The sequence below is a fragment of the Pteronotus mesoamericanus genome, unplaced genomic scaffold (genome assembly GCF_021234165.1).
Source record: "Pteronotus mesoamericanus isolate MK-2021 breed Mesoamerican mustached bat unplaced genomic scaffold, CSHL_Meso_final scaffold_476, whole genome shotgun sequence".
NCBI classification, from domain to species: Eukaryota; Metazoa; Chordata; class Mammalia; order Chiroptera; family Mormoopidae; genus Pteronotus; species Pteronotus mesoamericanus.
The window spans coordinates 2,943,012-2,961,779 of record NW_026555318.1 but is presented as its reverse complement, the minus strand read 5'-3'; the positions used below and the strand labels follow the sequence as shown (position 1 = coordinate 2,961,779).

The 18,768-nt window shown below is 31.6% G+C and overlaps 1 protein-coding gene across 1 annotated transcript; it reads right to left on the bottom strand.

Moving 5' to 3' along the window:
• Positions 1 to 1,170: 1,170 nt before the first annotated feature.
• FBXO47 (F-box protein 47) lies at positions 1,171 to 17,143 on the bottom strand. Its single transcript, XM_054593626.1, has 10 exons — positions 16,963 to 17,143; positions 16,391 to 16,561; positions 13,697 to 13,773; positions 11,887 to 11,964; positions 10,234 to 10,342; positions 6,784 to 6,960; positions 5,688 to 5,834; positions 4,901 to 5,043; positions 2,002 to 2,161; positions 1,171 to 1,283 (listed from the first exon to the last, which is right to left on the bottom strand). Exons 1-10 carry the CDS (start codon positions 17,141 to 17,143, stop codon positions 1,171 to 1,173), a joined length of 1,356 nt encoding a protein of 451 aa, XP_054449601.1.
• Positions 17,144 to 18,768: the final 1,625 nt, after the last annotated feature.

The following is an 18,768-nucleotide window of genomic DNA, read 5'->3' as shown; positions in this document are numbered from 1 at the left end:
TAGGAAAAGAAAGCCAGCCTCCAAAAAGTTGAGTGGGAAGGGGTATGTCTTTAGCAGAAGTAAAATGATCAAACCCAAGGAGAAGAAAATGAGAGATCCAGGAGGGCTCCAGCATTATTTAAGCCCCCACTAGGCACTATTATTTTTTGCTTTAATAGTAAAAGTGGTGGTGGCAGATGTCAGTCAGACTGAAACAGTCCTGGAGCTTCTTGGAATTCATTCACTTGAGTGAAGAGAAACCCCACTCACAGGCTCCTCTAAATATCCACTCTTCCAGTTTCCCTCAAGTTCTATTCTTTAAGATAGGGAGAAAAGCTTCAGGAAGAAGTGCAAATTATTTATGCATATTGTTCTGGCAGCAGAATAGGTATTTTTCTCTCATATTTCTCCTTATTTGCAACAGTTCAATCCCCAGGAAATAAAAGATGATTTGTATTAAAACAATATATACCCTCTCTATTGATAGGTTTTTGTATTATTTGTCTTAAAGAAGGAAAGATATATTTGTGTATGTGTATGTACATACATATATGAGTATGTATATACACATACGCACACATATATATGAATTTGTACATACACACACACACGTGTATATATATATATATGAATGCGTATATACTCATATACACATACTTCCTTTGGTTTTTTATCTGTCAGTTCATACAAAATGTGTATGAACCATAGGCCAAGAAGGTGGTAAAAATGTGATTCATATCTGCAAATTCCAAAACATCATATTGCAAACCTTCACAAAACATTCTAGGCTATGTCTACACAACCTAAGCAAAGTGAAGAGATACATTCTGTTTAATGAATTTGGGTCTGCTCAATTATAAAACAAAATTTTCTCTTGTTTCAAAGATCCACACATGCAAGTTGACTGGTCCCAGATTCTTAGACACTAATGTTCCATTTATTTTGGTGTAAGGTTTACCAATATCTGGAGACGCACCAACTTGTCTTTCAGAGAAATCTCAATATATTCTTCAGTTTGTTTGTAATTTTTATATTAATAGCAGTCTAAGCAGTTGCCACTAAAATTCTATGCAACTTTAGAATTACTCAGGAGATAAAAAGTCCCTTGGATGCTATTCTTTGTAGAAAAGTAGCATTCTTCTAATTGTTAGTTCAGTGAGGTAGTCTCTAAATATAAGGCTTTCTGAGTATTTAGGTAGAGGCAGACTCCACGGTCAAATACAGGACCTCCTTATGGAAGTTAGCCTGAGCATGCACAAGATGGAACAAATTCAAAAAGTTTCTGTCCTCTTCATCATGGTCTCCTATATGCCATACACAGGAATGAACAGTAGGGGAAAAAAATGACAGTTAAGTTTTAAAATATATGATCTATTTAAAACATAAGATGTTCCAATTCTTCCTAATAATATGTAACAGAAGACTAGTTAGTGATCTTTAACTAAGTCAGATGTTAACCACTGAAATAATGGAATTCTATAAGAGCGCTGAATTAGAAGTCATAAGAAAAGGATGCTGGTGCATGTTTTATTGTTTCTAACTTTAAGACCTAGGGCAAGTCAGATAATTTTTCTAAGCTTTAGTTTTCTCATCTGTAAAACAGGATTATCATGTTGGATACCTAATAAAACTGTATAAAATATATATTAAAACTATATAAATATAGGATATCATTATTATGATTATGACAGTTGATGAATGAGCAATTAAACATTTTTTGCTCTGCAAAACTGAAATTGGTTCCTTTAAGACTGGTTCCTTTAAAACTGAATTGGTTCCTTTGTTTTAACTTTGTTAAAACAAAGTTAAACTCTTTAGCTTTGTTTTCCACTAAAACCAATACACAATTTAAAAAGTGACAAAACCAGGAACTAAATATATCTCATGGAAAAACAAACAAAAAAAGTCTACTCTTTCTATTTTCAGTTTAGAAATAAAAGTCTACATAGAATTATTCCTGTCTTAAGTGGAGACTAGAATGTATTTTATTCACACCTGTGTACCATCTACATGCATACTCACCTGACATAACTGACTGCAGCATTTCCATTATAATACATGCAAATGCATTCGCCACATTCTGCAGGAAGTTATGTTTTTCCACTGAAGTATTAAAGATTTTACAGAGTCTTTGCATTATTTTAACTGTCCAATCCATGCAGTATAGTTCTTTCTCGCACACCTGATTTAGACATACAAAGGATTATGGTTAACCTTTATGCAAAGAAAGCTACAGAATTTGAAAATTGTATTAACTATGATGGTTTATGATTTTACATAATTTATTACACATGACATTATATTGAATCTATAAGTGAGAAATGTTTTATATCCAACACTCCTTTGCTTTCAAGTGGTACAATTTTAGTGGAAACTATATGACTTAAATAAAAATCTGGTTTACAATTATCATAGAATATTATTTTTTAATTTATTTTTCAATTATAGTTTACATTCAATATTATTCTGTATTAGTTTCAGATGTTCATTATAGTAGTTAGAAAATCATATACTTTAGAGTGTTCCCTCTGATGTTTCAAGTAGTTACCTGGCCCCATACATAGCTATCATGATACCATTGACTATATTCTCTATGCTGTCATCTACATCTCTATGACTGTTCTGTAACTACAAATTTGTACTTGTTAATCCCTTTCCCTTTTTCACCCAGACCCCTAGCCCTCTCCCCTCTGACAACTGTCAGTCTGTCCTCTGTATTTTATCACAGAATATTAATAATGTAAGAACTAATACTGAAAACAATGATTAAACATATGAAAAATAAGACTTTGGCTCATTCACTCATTTAACAGATATTTACTGAGAACACGCTAAGAGCTAGAAATACAATGGTAACCCATAAAGACAGTGTTTCTATTTTCAGGAAGTCCACTAAGGTAACAGAAAAACAAGAAACTTCAATAGGCAAGAGAATTTTACAGTATTACCAACTTTCCATCTTGAGAGTTATAAGAAAAAATGTCTCTATTATTTAAAAGATAAATATTTAAAGGAAAGACTACATGTTAATAGTTAAATCTGAAAAGAAAAAGGTTTACTAACATTTTAAATGGCCAATTGAGCTAACATAACCAATTAATATACAGCATGAAAATAAACTTTATAGTAGTGTAACTAAATAATGTTAATCTGACAGGAAAAATGTATTGACTACTTATGTGTAAGGCATGGAACAAGGCATTATGAAAGAAGCAAGTGACACAGTCCTGGATTTCAAAAAATTTGCCATCTGTTTTGGGAGGTGACTTACTCCACATATAAAATGGCTTAAGAACACTAATAGTAAATGAAGATAAAGAGAAGACAAATCTGAGGCAATTCAGAGAAAATTAATGATCATAGTTGAGATGGTAATCAGGGAACAATTTCTAGAGAAGGCTTCTTCATGTCTAGCAACTCCTCTCCATTCTCTTTCCTATAGTGCTGCCTAAGTGACCTTTTAAAAACTTGAAACTGATCATGTCTCTCCTTTCCTAAAACTTTTCAGCAGCTCCCTAATAGAGAATCTGTTCAAGACCCACAAATAGTCTATGTAAGGCCCTTCATTACCGAGCCGCTCCCTTTCTGTCTAACCTCACCTCCTTTTCCTCTTCTGCACATTTTTCCCTTCAGAAATAATACTGAGCTTCTTATAGTCCTGTGAAGATAGCCTGAAACTCCATTTCTCTGTTTCTCTTTTTTTTGGAGGAAATCTACTTAATTATTAAAATATATATTTATATTGAAAATACAATTAATTAAGTAGTTTATTCACATTTTAAAAAGAGCCACAGAAATTTCATTCATGTTTTAAGTAGTTGAGTTGGTAATGATCCTGCCTCCATTTCATAGGAAATGGATTACAGTCAGTTATTCCTCACAACAGCCAACTGGAAGATTATTTCATTGCTTTTGAGGCATTGGTTGAACTGGCACCTATGATGGTAGCAAAATAAGTGATTTGCCTTGTCTATCTGCCTGGAGGACTTCTATTCATTTTTTAAATGAATTGGGGTTGGGAAAACCCTCTTTGTGTTCTTCACTCACCCAATATTGGCTCCTTTTCTGCTACCTTTGTTTGCATTTTTTGTACATATGTTTTTACACTTATCTCACTGAATTTATTTATATATACCTTGGTATCTCTTAAAAGACTATAAGCAGCTTTTGGTCCAGAGACTTGTCCTATTAATTTCCATAGTCCTAGAATCTCACACAATGTATGGCCCAGAATAAAAACTCAATTTGTGTTAAATGAATAAATATTAAAAATATTTCAAAATATTTTGTTTTGAAAAACATTTTAACTATAAAAAGTAGAGAAAATAGTATAATGAACCCCCCTGTACCCACTGTCCAGCTTACCAATCTTGCTTCACCTTCATCTCCCTTCACTACCACATCCTCTCTCTGCTTGCTCATTGATTATTCTGAAGCAAATCAAATGGAGTACTTTATTTTTTAACAGAATTTTTTTAAAAAAAGAATATAACTTGGGCCCTGACAGGGGAGCTCAGTTGGTTAGAACATTGTCCTGATACACCACGGTTGTGGGTTCAATCCCCTATCAGGGCACATACAATAATCAACCAATGAATGCATAAGTAAGTGGAACAACAAAATCAATGTCTCTCTCTCAAATTAATTTTTTAAATTAAATAAAAATAAAAAGAATATAACTTGGCAGAGCTGTATAATGACAATGTAAACATGAAGCAGGGAAGGGTAATACAGGAATAATTCCAAATATGATAGTTTATTACATATATTTCAAAATTTTACAAGTATATATAAAATATATACTTATATCCTTACTCTTTCAAAATGTTTGGTACATATTTCAGTTCCTTCAGGACAGCTCCCTGGCATGTCAACTAAAATGTTAAACAACTTGTTAAAGAAAAACTGATTTTTTACTTACCAAAGCCAAAAAGACTATCAGTCTTGCTAGTTCAATAGTCCGTCCATTCACAGCTTTACTAGCCATGAAAGTAAAACAGATGTCGTTCCCACTTAGGATTAGGAGACGTGCATTATTTTCTAGAAGCCACTCACGAGGAACCACTTTTATTGGAGAAAGAACAGTTTTTTTAATGTGAAATTACACAACAGCTAGAGTAAACATCATTAATTACATGCACTATTATTCATTTCATTGGAAATACAATTAGTGTCAAGGGAAAAGATCAGAAAAATGTTTTAGTTTTTCAGTTACAGCGTTTAACTGGAGACAGAGATTACTGCCATGTCATGGCAGGTCTTACAAATGTACTAGAAATTTTTAAAAGCATTTTTCCCACACATAGATCGACAGGAAAGGTGGCCTAATCCTCTGAAAGGAAAGAAATCTTGAAAACTTCAGAATCTCAAGGATTATACATAAATGGGAAAAATCGTTTCACATTTGCCATACCATTAGGAGAGGGTTTCTTCTTACGAAAACTAGGAGGGTGTTTCTGAGAACTTACAAAATGGGAGTAATTGTTAAGGTTTCAAATAATAATAGTAATAAATATATATTTATAACACAATTGAAGGAAAGTAATTACGTGTGTTCTCTTCAAACATTGCCAAATTCTTTAAATATTTTAGAACATTTAATGATTTCAGTTAGGCAAGTCATCTGTTACCTATAATTACCCTTATAATTTTATAACTATATTATAATAATAAATTTGTTACTCAGTGAGATAAATATATTATTTTACCTGATAGTTCATCTATAAGGCTGATCACATCATCTGCTGTCCACTCTTTGATGCCTGTGTCATATAGTAATTTAATGGCATCAGCCAAACCTTTCAGACTAGATTCATCTGTAGGTTCTTCTATCATTTTCTGCCAAACCACTTGTCCTAAATGATAATTGAAACAAAAAAATAAGTTATGACAGAATAGTTGGATTTGTGATAAAGACTTCGTGGATTGTTTAAAAAGGAAATTGGATTGCATAATGGAATTCATTACTTATATATGCTACTTTTATAATGAAAGTCAATTTTGATAACAATATGAATTTGAATGTCTCTGACTGATATGATGAAGCACAGCAACAATAGCTAAATGAAGAAAAAGCAGTTTCACCAAGCAGTGCTTCTAGTTCAAAGATAATGCTATCCCTATAAGAGACATTAGAATAAACAATTAATGTAATCTTACTGAAATAAAATAAAACCTGAAAAAGAGAACATGCTATATTTGAGAATCTTCCAAACATTTATATCAAAACAGATTAATCCACTTAATTTTTGATTATTTACCTATGATCAGTTCTCTTTGTGAATTACACAACAAAATTTAATCCCAGATTGGCTTCTTGCTGCTATTCAACATACTTTAAACTGCTTACCACCTGATATGAGGCAATGTGAACTAAAGAACTGTATGATAATTTTAACATTAATCTAAACTTCATTAGAAAGGCAAAAAATTGCAAAAAAAATCATATTATGCACCTCAAATTAATTAAATCATAAAGTCCAATTACTACTTTGATTTACTGGCACTATTATTCCCCTACAGAAGTGAATATAATCTTAAATTAAGATAATGTTTAAAAATGAAATGCAGCTATTTTAGGTAAACCAGACATGATAGGAATATATTTGGTAATGGCCTTCAGGGAACAATTTGTGTCTTGAAGCTTAAGTTATGCACAAGTTAATGTAGTATAAATCTATGAAATCAGGAAACCATTTAGGTATTAGGAATAATGAAACTGAGTAGATACAAAAAGATATGCTTCCTAAAGTAAAACTAATTAACCAGTTTTGTAACATATGTTGCTAAAGAATAGATGCTCACCATCTTGAGGAGATATTGGTCCAAAGATGATATACAGTAATCTTGCCTGATTCACCATTGGCCATGGTTTTAATATACATGTCAACCAAAAAGCAGAATCACTTCTATGTGTCCAATGATCAAGCAGAACATTCCTACAGAACAGTCTGATCCTTAACTCCAGTTTTCGGGCATTTCCTATGGAGACAAAAGACTTGTAAATCATTCTTCTTAGAAAGCTTGATGTGCATAACGGATAGGTCAAGGACATACATCATTAATATACGTTATATTGAAAGCATTACTTTATTTTCCTCTGAAGAAGTTTTAGATTATCAAGGAATTATTTTTAAACAGCTTTATTGAAATATAATTTATATACCATTCAATTTGCCCATTTAAAGTGTACAATTCAATGGTTTTTAGTATATTCACAGATATGTACAACTATCACCAAATAACTTTTAGAACACTTGATTGCCTCAAAAAGAAATCCAGCTCTTTTAGCTGTCACTCCCCTATCCCTCCGTACTCTACCACCCGAGCCCTAAGCAACGAATAATCTATTTTCTATCTCTACAGATTTCCCTATTCTAGAATTTTATATGAATGAAATCATATAGTATGTGGCTTTCTCTCCCTTAGCTAATGTTTTCAAGGTTCATCCATGTATTTGGCACATATCAGTACTTCATTCATTTTTATGGCTAAATAATACTCCATTGTAGACATACCACATTTTGCTTATCCATTCACCCACTGATGGACACGTAGGTTGTTTCTACCTTTTGGTTATTCTGAATAATGCTGCTATTAACATTCATGTACAAGTTTCTGTGTGGACATGTGTTTTCATTTTTCTTGGGGCTATACATAGGAGTGAAATTGCTGGGTCATATGGTAACTCTATATTTAAGCATTTGAAGAACCTGCTAGACTGTTTTCTAAAGTGGCTGAACAATTTTACATTTCCACCAGAAACGTATGAGGGTTCCAATTTCTTTACACTCTCAACAACACTTGTTTTCTGACTTTTTGATTCTAGTCATCCTAGTGGGTATCAAGTGGTATTTTGTGTGTTTTCTTTTAACAGCATTATTGAAATATGTATAATTTACATACCATACAATTTTATCCACTTAAAGCATATAATTCAATAGTTTTTATTATATTGTATTACTGTTTTTAAAAAATTGTGGTAAAATGCATATAATATAAAATTTTAAACCATTTTTAAAGTGTAGAGTTCAGTGGCATCAATTACATTCACAATGTTGTTCAATCATCACCACTATTTCTAAAACTTATCATCACTTCAAATAGAAATTCTGTAACCATTATGCAATAAGGCTCCCTTTCCCCATTTCCTGATAATCTCCAATCTACTTTCTGTTTTTATGAATTTGCCTGTTCTAGGTACCTCATATAAGTGGAATTATACAGTATTTGTCCTTTTGTGTCTGACTTATTTCACTTAGCATGATGATTTCAAAGTGCATTCATATTGCAGCATGTGTCAAAACGTCACTCCTTATGGCTGAATAATATTCCATTGTTTGTGTGTACCACATTTTGTTTATTTATTCATCCGTTGATGAACCCTTGGCTGTTTCCTCTTTTTAGCTATTGTGAATAATGCTGCAAAGAGCATTGGCATACAAAAATCTGTCCAAGTCCTTGCTCTCAGTTCCCTTAGGTATACATTTAGGAGTGGAATTGCTGGGCCATATGATAATTCTATGTTTAACTTTTTAAGGAACAGCCAAACTTTTCTATAGGGCAGCACCATTTTAAACTTTTATACCATTTATGGTCTACCTATTTGTAGGTAAGACAAGTGTAAATGGGAAGTCAATCAATTATCTAAGGACATATAATGTAAGTATCCTCTGATGTGTTAAGCCAAGGAACACAGAAGTTTAGAAGAGAGATTACTGCAGGTCTGGGGAAATCAGGAAAGTCTTTACAGAGCAGGGCCGGCAAATTGGTCTTAAAGGATAAGAAGGAAACATGGTATCTCAGGAAAAAAAGAGAATGAAAAAAAGGCATGAGGTAGAAATGTGTAATAGATGTCTGAGACACAATGAATAGAGCAATATGCCTACTTTATATCATACTGATACAGAGAATAATGGGCAATAAATTTTTAAAAGTAGGTTAGGATTAGAATGTGAAGACCAGTATATATCAGGGAGTTAATACAGTTTTTGCTCAAGGGAGCAACATGATAAATTAATTTTGTTAGTGTTTCATTTGGCTTCCAAATAAGCCTTTTTAGTCCATAATTTGTTTTATAATAAAATATTTCAAGCTGACAGAAAAGCAGAATACTATAACAAATGCTGTGTACCAATTGCCTAGCTTTGTCAAAACTACTTTTTGCTATACTTGCTTCAGATTTTTAAAGTAAATAAAACATTACTGATACAGTTTGGATTGGATAAGGAACACCCACATTACAAAAGATAATCTGCTTTACTCAAAGTCTACCGATTTGACTGTTAACCTCATCTAAAAATTAACTTCAGAAAAACATCTAGAATAATGTTTGGCCAAATATCTGTATATAATGGCCTACTCAACTTGATATACAAAATCACCTACTACATCTCTTAACTTTATTTCTATACTTTCAAACATATGTATGTAACTATAAAAATATTTTTCATGTTTTTAATATGTTTATAAATGGTTTCATATTGAAAGTATCAGTTGGTAATCTTTTCTCTCAAATTATATTTTGATATTTACCTATATTAACACATAGGTCTCTTAGTTCATTTGTTTTAATTACTAAGAGTTTTAATTATATGACTATGTCACAATTCATTTAACCATTCTCCTGACAATGGGCATTTAGGTTGTTTTGCTTTTCATGGTTACATGCTGCAATATTCATTCTTATACATGTCTCCTTGTGCAAACTGTGAGAGTTTTTCAGAGTGAAACTGCTGGAATGTAGAGTCTCATAATTTTTAAAATATGAAATATTTCAGGTATATACAAAGGTTTAAAGAATACTATCATGAACACTTTTTATCCTCCACCCATCTTAAGGAATAAAATATTATTAATACAGTCGAAGCCCTCTGAGTACCCCTCTTTCTCTAATTACATGCCACTTGAGCTTCCTTATCCAATTCAGTGTTTATCACTCCATTTCTTTGTTCTTTTACTATAAATGAATACCACAATTTATTTTTAAATACACTTTGAATTGTGCTTTTTTTGTTTTATTATTGTATCATGTTATTTCTGAATTGTAGTTCTTTTTTTCTCTGTATAATGTATACTATGCATATAAACTTATTAATTTCTTTTTATTAGAAGGAGTAACTTATTCTTGGCAGAAGTTAGGGCAACCACAAACATACACATAACACAGAAGGAGATATGAGCAAGACTAGCTAATAAGAAATAATATATTAGGAAAAGGAGAGACAAGAGCAAGCATGACTTATAGTTCTTTACCTGGTTTGCTGAAGACAGTGGTCTGCACCTTGCGGGAGAGACTAGTCAGCTCACATAAGAAGTTAAAAACACGATGGCACTCAAGTTCATCCCAACCTGCTGTTAAGATCTGAGGATAATAAAATAAAGGAAACAATGCAGATGTTCATACCATCAGATCAAAACATAAGTCAGTATTGCCTCATAAGCACATAACTGCTGTAGCACATGATCCAGGTGATGTATAATTTTTATCCACTATGGAATTGTTAAAATTAATAAGTAATTTTACATAAACAAAATATAGAAATGCTCCAAATTAAATTTCTTTTTCTTTTAAAGGGAGTATGTTTTCAGAGAACTTCCAAATTCTACTAAACCCTGAACTCTGACAGTATGAGGAAAAATAACGAAGGCCCCAAACCTTAGAACATAGGTTTAGACATCTGACTCCCATGCATACTGTGGCTTAGTTTTAGACTACACTATCCTTTATGATATTGCTTATAAATGATAAAGATTTCACTTAATGTGACAATTTATAAGCATTTATGACATTTGGATGTGAATAAGCAGAAAAATTTTATTAGGAAAAAAATTAATAATTATTTTTGAGTAAACCCAAATGTAGAGTTAAACATATATGAAAAAGAAATTCAAATGGTATATCATTATACAACTGACCCTTGAACAACACAGGTTTGAACTGTGCAGGTCCACCTTTATGCAGATTTTATTTTCAATGAATATGTGTGTACTGTTTTCAGTGTGAGGTTGGGAGGACACAGATGTGGAGGGCTGACTGCATTGACCTAAGCCATTTTATATAGGGGACTTGACCATCCATGGATTTTGGTATCCATGTGTGATCCTGGAACCAATCCCCCTTGAATACCAATAGCCAACTTAAATTTGGGGGGAGTCAAAAGTTATACATAGATTTTGGACTGTGTAGGATGGCACCTCTAACCCCCGTGTTGTTCAAGGGTCAACTGTAATTAGAATTGGAAAAAGTTGATCAATCACAAAAATTTTTCTTAAAATAGTTGACCTGGATTTCAGTAGTAAAAAATCAAGCTTATTATCTCCGGAAGGACATACAAGAAACTGCTAACATCGGTTAATTCTGTTGAAGGGCGATCAGTGAACAAGGAACAGGCCTTGGAGGGAGACGTACTTTTCGCTTTATATCATTTTGTACCTTTTGAATTTCATATAAATACATGTGTTTATATTACCTGTCCAAGACAGATTTTTTCATTTCTTTGGGACAGGCTGGTAGGCTGGGATATATGCAAGATTGATGTAAGACTGTTGTAAACCTCATAAGGTTGTTGTAAGTTTTAAATAAGCTAGTACATGTACATTGCTTAGAATAGTATAATATATTAATAATATACTGTTAATATTTAATAACATTGAATAACAAAGAAGATTATAGTATTATAATACCAATATTATATATACCAGAGAGAAATCCAAGAAGAAAATTTGAGGTAGCAAACATTATTAGATTAACACATTCTCAAATCTTTACAATTTTATTTTGTTTTTTTAGAGTATTATTTTTTAACCCATTGAATTATACACTGCATGCTCTATAACACATTATATAACATTACATGTCAACAGTTCCAAAACATTCTTTTTCTTCTTTCATTAAAAAAAATGTACCTGTAAAAACATGCCATAACATGATAATCCTAAACATTGCATAGGAGCTGCACAGCCATTGAATTTAAAACAGGAAACCTGTAAGAGAACAATTATTAATTCATCCTTTTCAGTGGAACTGTACAATGATTTGACATTCAAATTTAATGGAAATATGTAAGCATTTGTTCCGTATTAACTGAAAATAACTAAAACGTTAGGTAACTAATTAGCACTGTTATAGAGGTAGAGATTACAAAAGATAAAATACAGGCCCTGACTGGGGTCTCTGAGTGGACTGAATGCCGGTCAGCCTGTGAAGTGAAAAGTCTGGGGTTCAATTCTCTATCAGGGCACATACCTGGGTTGCAAGATAAGTACCCAGTTGGGGGGTGTGCTAGAAGCAACCAATCATTGTTTCTCTTGCTCATTGATGTTTCTCTCCCTCTCTTTCTCCCTCCCTCCCCCTCTCTCTGAAAATAAATAAATAAAATCTTTATAAAGAAAGAAATAAAAAACAAAGTCTGCCTCCAAGGAACTCATAATTTATTTAGGAGAATAAGATATACACATGTGAAGTTATTTTGATAATTCAGGTTAGAATATGTATAAATGATAAAATGACAAAATATTATATCAGATACTATGAAAGCAGGGAAATGATAAATTTGGGGACGATTTTAAAAACTTATGAAGGATGTGAAACAAGCAACGTCTTAAAGTAGGATTCAGATATACAACAAGTGGAAAGGATTGGTGAGAGAAACAATAAGGGCAAAATTGCATAGGGGTATGAATAAAAATGTTTATTTGGGAAGAAAGATACAACCAACTTAACTAGGCTTAACTAGGTTGCATTGTTAGAACCTAAATACCAGCTATGGACTTTGGACTTTATCTTGCTGAAACTGAGTAGCCACTGGAAGATTTTTTTTAAGCAAGAAAATTAACTTGATGAAAGTGATGCTTTAGGAAGAATAACCTTGATTCAATGTGCAGAATGTCTGGGGACTGAAGAAACTGGATGGCAGAAAGATCATCTGGGAAGCTGCTACAATAATATAGACCTCAATTTAATACAAATATTGAGATGAAAAAAGCCAGTAGATCAGATATAGTTTGCATGCTACTGAGTGTGGAACTGAACCATCAGCACTGCATATACGTTTGGGTTTGTATAGTAAAACTCATTTTCTTACATAGAAATTATGCCCAACACATTGATACACATATTCAAATCATAAATTATCATAAAAGGGCTGTCATGTTATATATTGCAACATTTTATGTTTTTGTATATTTAAACAGTAATATTTTAACATTCAGAAATTATTTCATTTTAATCAAACATCTAAATCACCACTTTAAAACATCCTCATGATTCCCATGTGGGATAAAAATGCTTTTATACTCTGATACACCTAATAAACTTAAATGATGCACTGTATTTAGTTATATATGAAATTATTTTATAAGTAAAGGGCTACTGTACTGTATTTTCACATTTTATATTCTTTGAGTACTTGGTAAAGTATTAAATTATCATTGATCAATTTTTTAATACTAACTCATGAAATTCTACTAGTTAAGGATAGATTTAAATGAATATAAGACAATGATAAAATATCTTCACTGGAAATCAAGATTGTGAACTAATTCAAAAGTATGCCAAGGTTGCAGGTTTGATCCTCACTCTGGGCACATACAAGAATTGACCAATGAATGCATAAATAAGTAGAACATCAAATTGATATTTTTGTCTGTTTGTCTGTCTCTCCCCCTTTTCTCTATCTCAAAAAAATCAATAAATTAAAAAAAAGTATGATCTTACTTCTGCGAGTATCTTGTGAATATACTTTAGTCTTTCCTTTGTGGGTAGCAGCAGTGTACATCTTTTAAATAGTAAACCTGAGAAAGTTAAAAAAACACACACACCAAAAAAAGGTGACAATGCAATCAATTAAAAATATCTATAAAGCACAGCATAATGTTTCCTGAGAGTCAAGTATGGTATGGTATATGGTTTGTAAGAGAAAGTTTGGGGGCAAGGATGTAAACATTTCTGTGTTGATTACCAAGTGACTTTGATGTCTGCCTAAGAGGCACTGGCATAATATTTTATAAACTATTGTTAAATTGATACTATCGGACAGGTATGGAAAAATTTTATATTATTTAGATTTTAAAAGGTACAATGACAAGACATAAAGTACACTAGGGAAACTTTATATGTCTTTATTCCATAGAAAACATATTGTTCTGAACTGTTAATACAAAACATAGAAAGAATGGGAAGAGTTTTTGTATTCTTTTTGGAAAATAAAAAAAATTTTAAATCATAAGTCTTTAAAATTTCAGAGGTTTTAAGTCATTTTTGCTCACAGAAAAATATTGTTTGGATTACAATATTTTTCTCCCTTCAAATATAACCTTTTATGGGGTTTGCATGTTAAGAATGTATAGAATTTTGTGTTCAGACATTTAAAAAAGAAGAAAAAAACCCCTTTAATGTCCCAGTGAGATATGGAACTTCAACTACAGGGACAGGAAGTGAACAATTTGTTTCCTCTAACTTTAAATAGTCTGTTTTCCTAAAAAGGCAATACATTGTTAACATTCCTATGAGGGCAAATGTCTTCAAATTAAAAATAAGATATATAGCAGGAAAATATATACTCGCATATCATTACTTTCTTCAGTTTTCATCTTCTCTGCATTTACTTTTTAACATAATATAAATATTACTTTATATACTTCTGTAAAATATATGGGAACCTGATTTATTTTTAGAAGTTGTTATGTTTGGTAACACATGACCAGAATTAAGTTTTACACATAAACCCTCCCTATTTTTTGTACATAAAAAGACATTTTCAGTGTTTGGTTTTCAGGCTGAGTTCTTTTCCTTTCATGTTTTGGCATCCAGTCCCATGGCATGTCATAGCTGTGGAATTGTAAGCTATAATTGTATGTTGGTTGCCTTTTCTAATGTAAAACTACTATTTTTAAGGGTTGTAATTAACCATAAAAACCAATACTGGCTGACTTTTTTTTTTTTTTTTTAACAAAGGTGCTCTGCAATACCCTTTAGAGACCAACTTCTTTAATTTCTTTTTACTGAAATAGAGTCAGATGTAATGTTCTTTCCACACTGGCCATCTGCTCTGTTTTGTATGAAGAAGAAAATTAAAATTTATAATATTCAAAGAGCAGGATTCTGAAAATGTTATTTTAATGTCTGAAAATAAGAACAGATCAGACAGGAATAGCAACATGAGAAAATGGTAAGTTCATCAAACATTTACTTAAAGAATCAGTCATAAGCCAGGTGTCTGCATCAAAATTAAACATAAGATTGAAATCATTACATGAATAAAACTGTTTTAAAAAGCTAGCTATTAAGATCAATACACATTTGTATTCTTCTTAACTAGCTTATCCATATAATTGTCTCAGTTTTTTGTTTAAGCAACTGAGACTTGGTCAGGGAGAAGAATTCTTTCAGATCAAAACCAAAGCTCTTTTACCCAATCACATACCATTTCCTCTGCACCTAATGATGTTTGTAAAAGATATTTACAATAACAAGTAGCAAAAAAATAATTGCATATTCTGTTACAGACTTAGTACTAAGTTTAATAAAAAATAAAGCCAATAACATTATAATCAAATTATATACCTTTAATATAGTCTTATTAAATATACTTGTCAAATAAAGCTTTATATATTTATACATCTATATAGTCTTATTTTATTATCTAATGCTAGGCATCCTTGGGCTACTAAAAGGTAATATAGTTAATTTACTTTGTATGCCTTTATTTAATCTCAACACCACTTTGATATTAGGTTTTATTGTCATATTTTGTTTCATTACAAGGTGATTTCTAGTTTAATTGGTGTCATTAGTCAAGTCAAAATTAGAATTTTATTTCAGCACTTTTAGGGAGAATAAAATCAATAAATGGGGTGAAAGACAAATGAATACAAATCAAGGGAAAAAAGATCATAGAAATTTCCTTTGATAAGGTTAATTTAATCACAACATAATGATTTATTAGTAAATATGTACAGTGCTTGAAAAAACAACATTGTTTCTGATAAAAGAATAAGTGATCTTCCACAATAATGTGTTCAAGTTTCTACTTTAAGGACGAGATTATGGTTGAAAGGGAAAAGAGGTATCAAGATAAAACTCATTAGATCCTCAGAAAATAAAGCATAGAAAATATATCAATTTCCTAAACTGGTAAGCCACCTAGAAAATAAGCATAGGTGACATTTTATCCACATGAAATTACAAGGGATGACACTTTTTACATTAAGTGAATTCTCTCATCTTGAAACTTAAGTGTAAGGAACTGTTGTTAAGGGAAAGTCCTCACAATGAAGAGTAAAAGCGTCATAGAAATAGGCACATATTAGAAAATATTCCATTTCCCATGGGTCTTGCAGAATTGTATAATAAAATCCCCTTAATTAAGTATGGTTCTTTACTTGTTACAATTCTTATTATATAAATTACCTAGAGATCTGTAGTGTTCCAATATAGCAGAGTCTTGTCTCTGGCCAGGCAGCTCAAGGTTATGAAAGTCCTGCAGTAGAAGCCTTTTGCTTCCTGATGAGGTTGAGATATAATTAATAATGTGCTGGCTGAATGTTTTGGACACCATGCTTAGTATGCTGATATCCTTCACTACCAAAGGAAAAACATATACATATATATGAATGGCTTAAGTACAAGAACGTCGCTGTTAGTACTATGTAATAATTTGTTAGCTCATTAATAATATTAAATAATAGTAAAAATAAAGAGGAAAATCTAAAATTGTTTTAAATCCAGTGCTCAATACATTAGAAATATTTTGAGATGTAACAGCCACATTACCACGTCATTATAATGAGAATCATGCTTAAGGAGTTTTGAGTATTGTACTTTCTCATCGTATCCCGTACCTAACAACGATGAAGTTTTAGAAGATAAACTTAATGTGAACACTATTAATTTTAGCAGGGCCAAAGATGACAAACTAGTTCTTGGGAAAAATAAGAATATTTGAGTGTCTATGTAGCCTGCTCATGGTCCCCAAACCTCACCTGACAAATATCTTAAGATTATTTGGAATATTTCCAATGGCAAAGCTTTAAAATTTCCAAGCGCTGATAAGGGCTGAGAATCTGAATAAAGGGTGCTGGAAGCACAGCTGGATCGACGATTACTACGTCTATATTTCTGGTTGGGAATCAAAGTGAAACTGGTATTTATTCTAGATGCCATCCTTTTTCTTATCTTGTGAATTTATCCTGGTTAGAAAAACAAAGTACAAGAGACAGAAGAAAAAGAAAGACAGGAAATTATAGTGATGAAGAGTTGGTTTGTTGTTGTTTGTTTTTAATGAAGAGGTTGACATTTTCATGGGAAATAGCTGTGTCCCTATATTTACAAAACTTTTAATATGGTGCCCAATTTATGGAGTTCCCACCAGTAGTCTATTATTCACCTCAGGATGATAAGAAATATTTAAAAATATTTTCCCTTGGCCAAATATTCTAGATAGATTAAGAGTTTTGGTAGAAAATGAGGATGTATTTGGATAAAATATATTCTAAGAAAAGAAATAGGAAGAAATTTTAAAAAGATTTAACACAAAAGAAACCAATATAACAAATTCAACACATTCAGCATCTGTCAATTAGCATGTTGCTTTTACATTAAAAAAATAAAAATATTGATATAGCTTTAAAATTTTGTAGTAATATTTTTCTATTTCTTTAAAACTGAGCACTGACATCTTTTGTTAGAAACAATAAAAACAAAAAGATAAAAAAAATAGAGACTTTAAGTTTAGAGACTTTAAGCAGTGAAATTAAAGTCTTATAAAATTAAATAAGCCTCGAGTAAATAAATAAATAATTCCCCCTTAATTTCACCTTTGGTTAATAATAGTTACTGATAAATCCGGAAGGGCTTACAAAACTTGATTTCAAAATGAACATTTCTTAGGGAGAACTAATTAAAATCACTGATAATTTACTTATACTAACCAATAACTTTAAAAAAAAAAACCCTATTTCTTACACACAGTGACATTGTCATTATTGCCCCAATCCAGAAAACACTGTCCTTCATATATATATACATGGAACGTACATGTCCATGTGGATAACCACAACCCCAGTCTTAAGCTCCTTGTTTATGAAGTAACAAGTAAGATGTTTCATCACAGGAGTTACAAGTATATCTGACCAAAATGCATTTTCTCCTTTTGTCAGAAAATCGCTCAAATCACATTGTTACTTATCTGAAAAGGTTACATATCAACTTATACCAATTTAAAGTCAGTTACACATTTAAACACATGGCCCAGAAATTCAGTGCTTAGTGAAAAACATACAGTGAACCTCCTTTAAGACCATACATACCATAGCATTTTGCTTCAACATTAAATGGCCATTTAAATTAGTAGATATTTTAAAAATAATCATTGAAATTATACAAGTGACATGTGCTTTGTCAAAGGTTTACGATTTATGACAAAAGCAAAAGATTAAATTTGCTTCTAAACACTTCAGTTTATATCATTCCAGTATTTCACATTTATATTTATTTTTAACAAAAAAAAAAAAAAAAAAAGGGAGGGGAGAATCACTGTTAATAGTATTTTGTAATCTTTTCCAATTGTAATCAAAATTGTAATTTCTTTCACTGCTAATAGGTATACAAGTAATATATTTTCAGGGCTGCCTATCATTCCACCAAATGGAAGACTCTTCATTTATTTAATCCATAAGGTTGTTGGGTTTTTTGTCCTCACAGTAGGCATTTTAAAGCATTATCATTATTATAAAATCTGGCCCAGGATTGACTTCTCTGAGGAACTTGTAAAGAGGGACTTGGGCGGG

Excerpts from the sequence above, each read along its gene's own strand:
- FBXO47 (XM_054593626.1), bottom strand. The coding sequence starts at position 17,143 with ATGGCATCTAGAATAAATACCAGTTTCACTTTGATTCCCAACCAGAAA. Across the intron at positions 2,162-4,900 it reads TGATAGTCTTTTTGGCTTTG|GTGTGCGAGAAAGAACTATA; the intron begins GTAAGTAAAAAA and ends TGTCTAAATCAG. Across the intron at positions 1,284-2,001 it reads GCTGCAGTCAGTTATGTCAG|GAGACCATGATGAAGAGGAC; the intron begins GTGAGTATGCAT and ends TATGGCATATAG.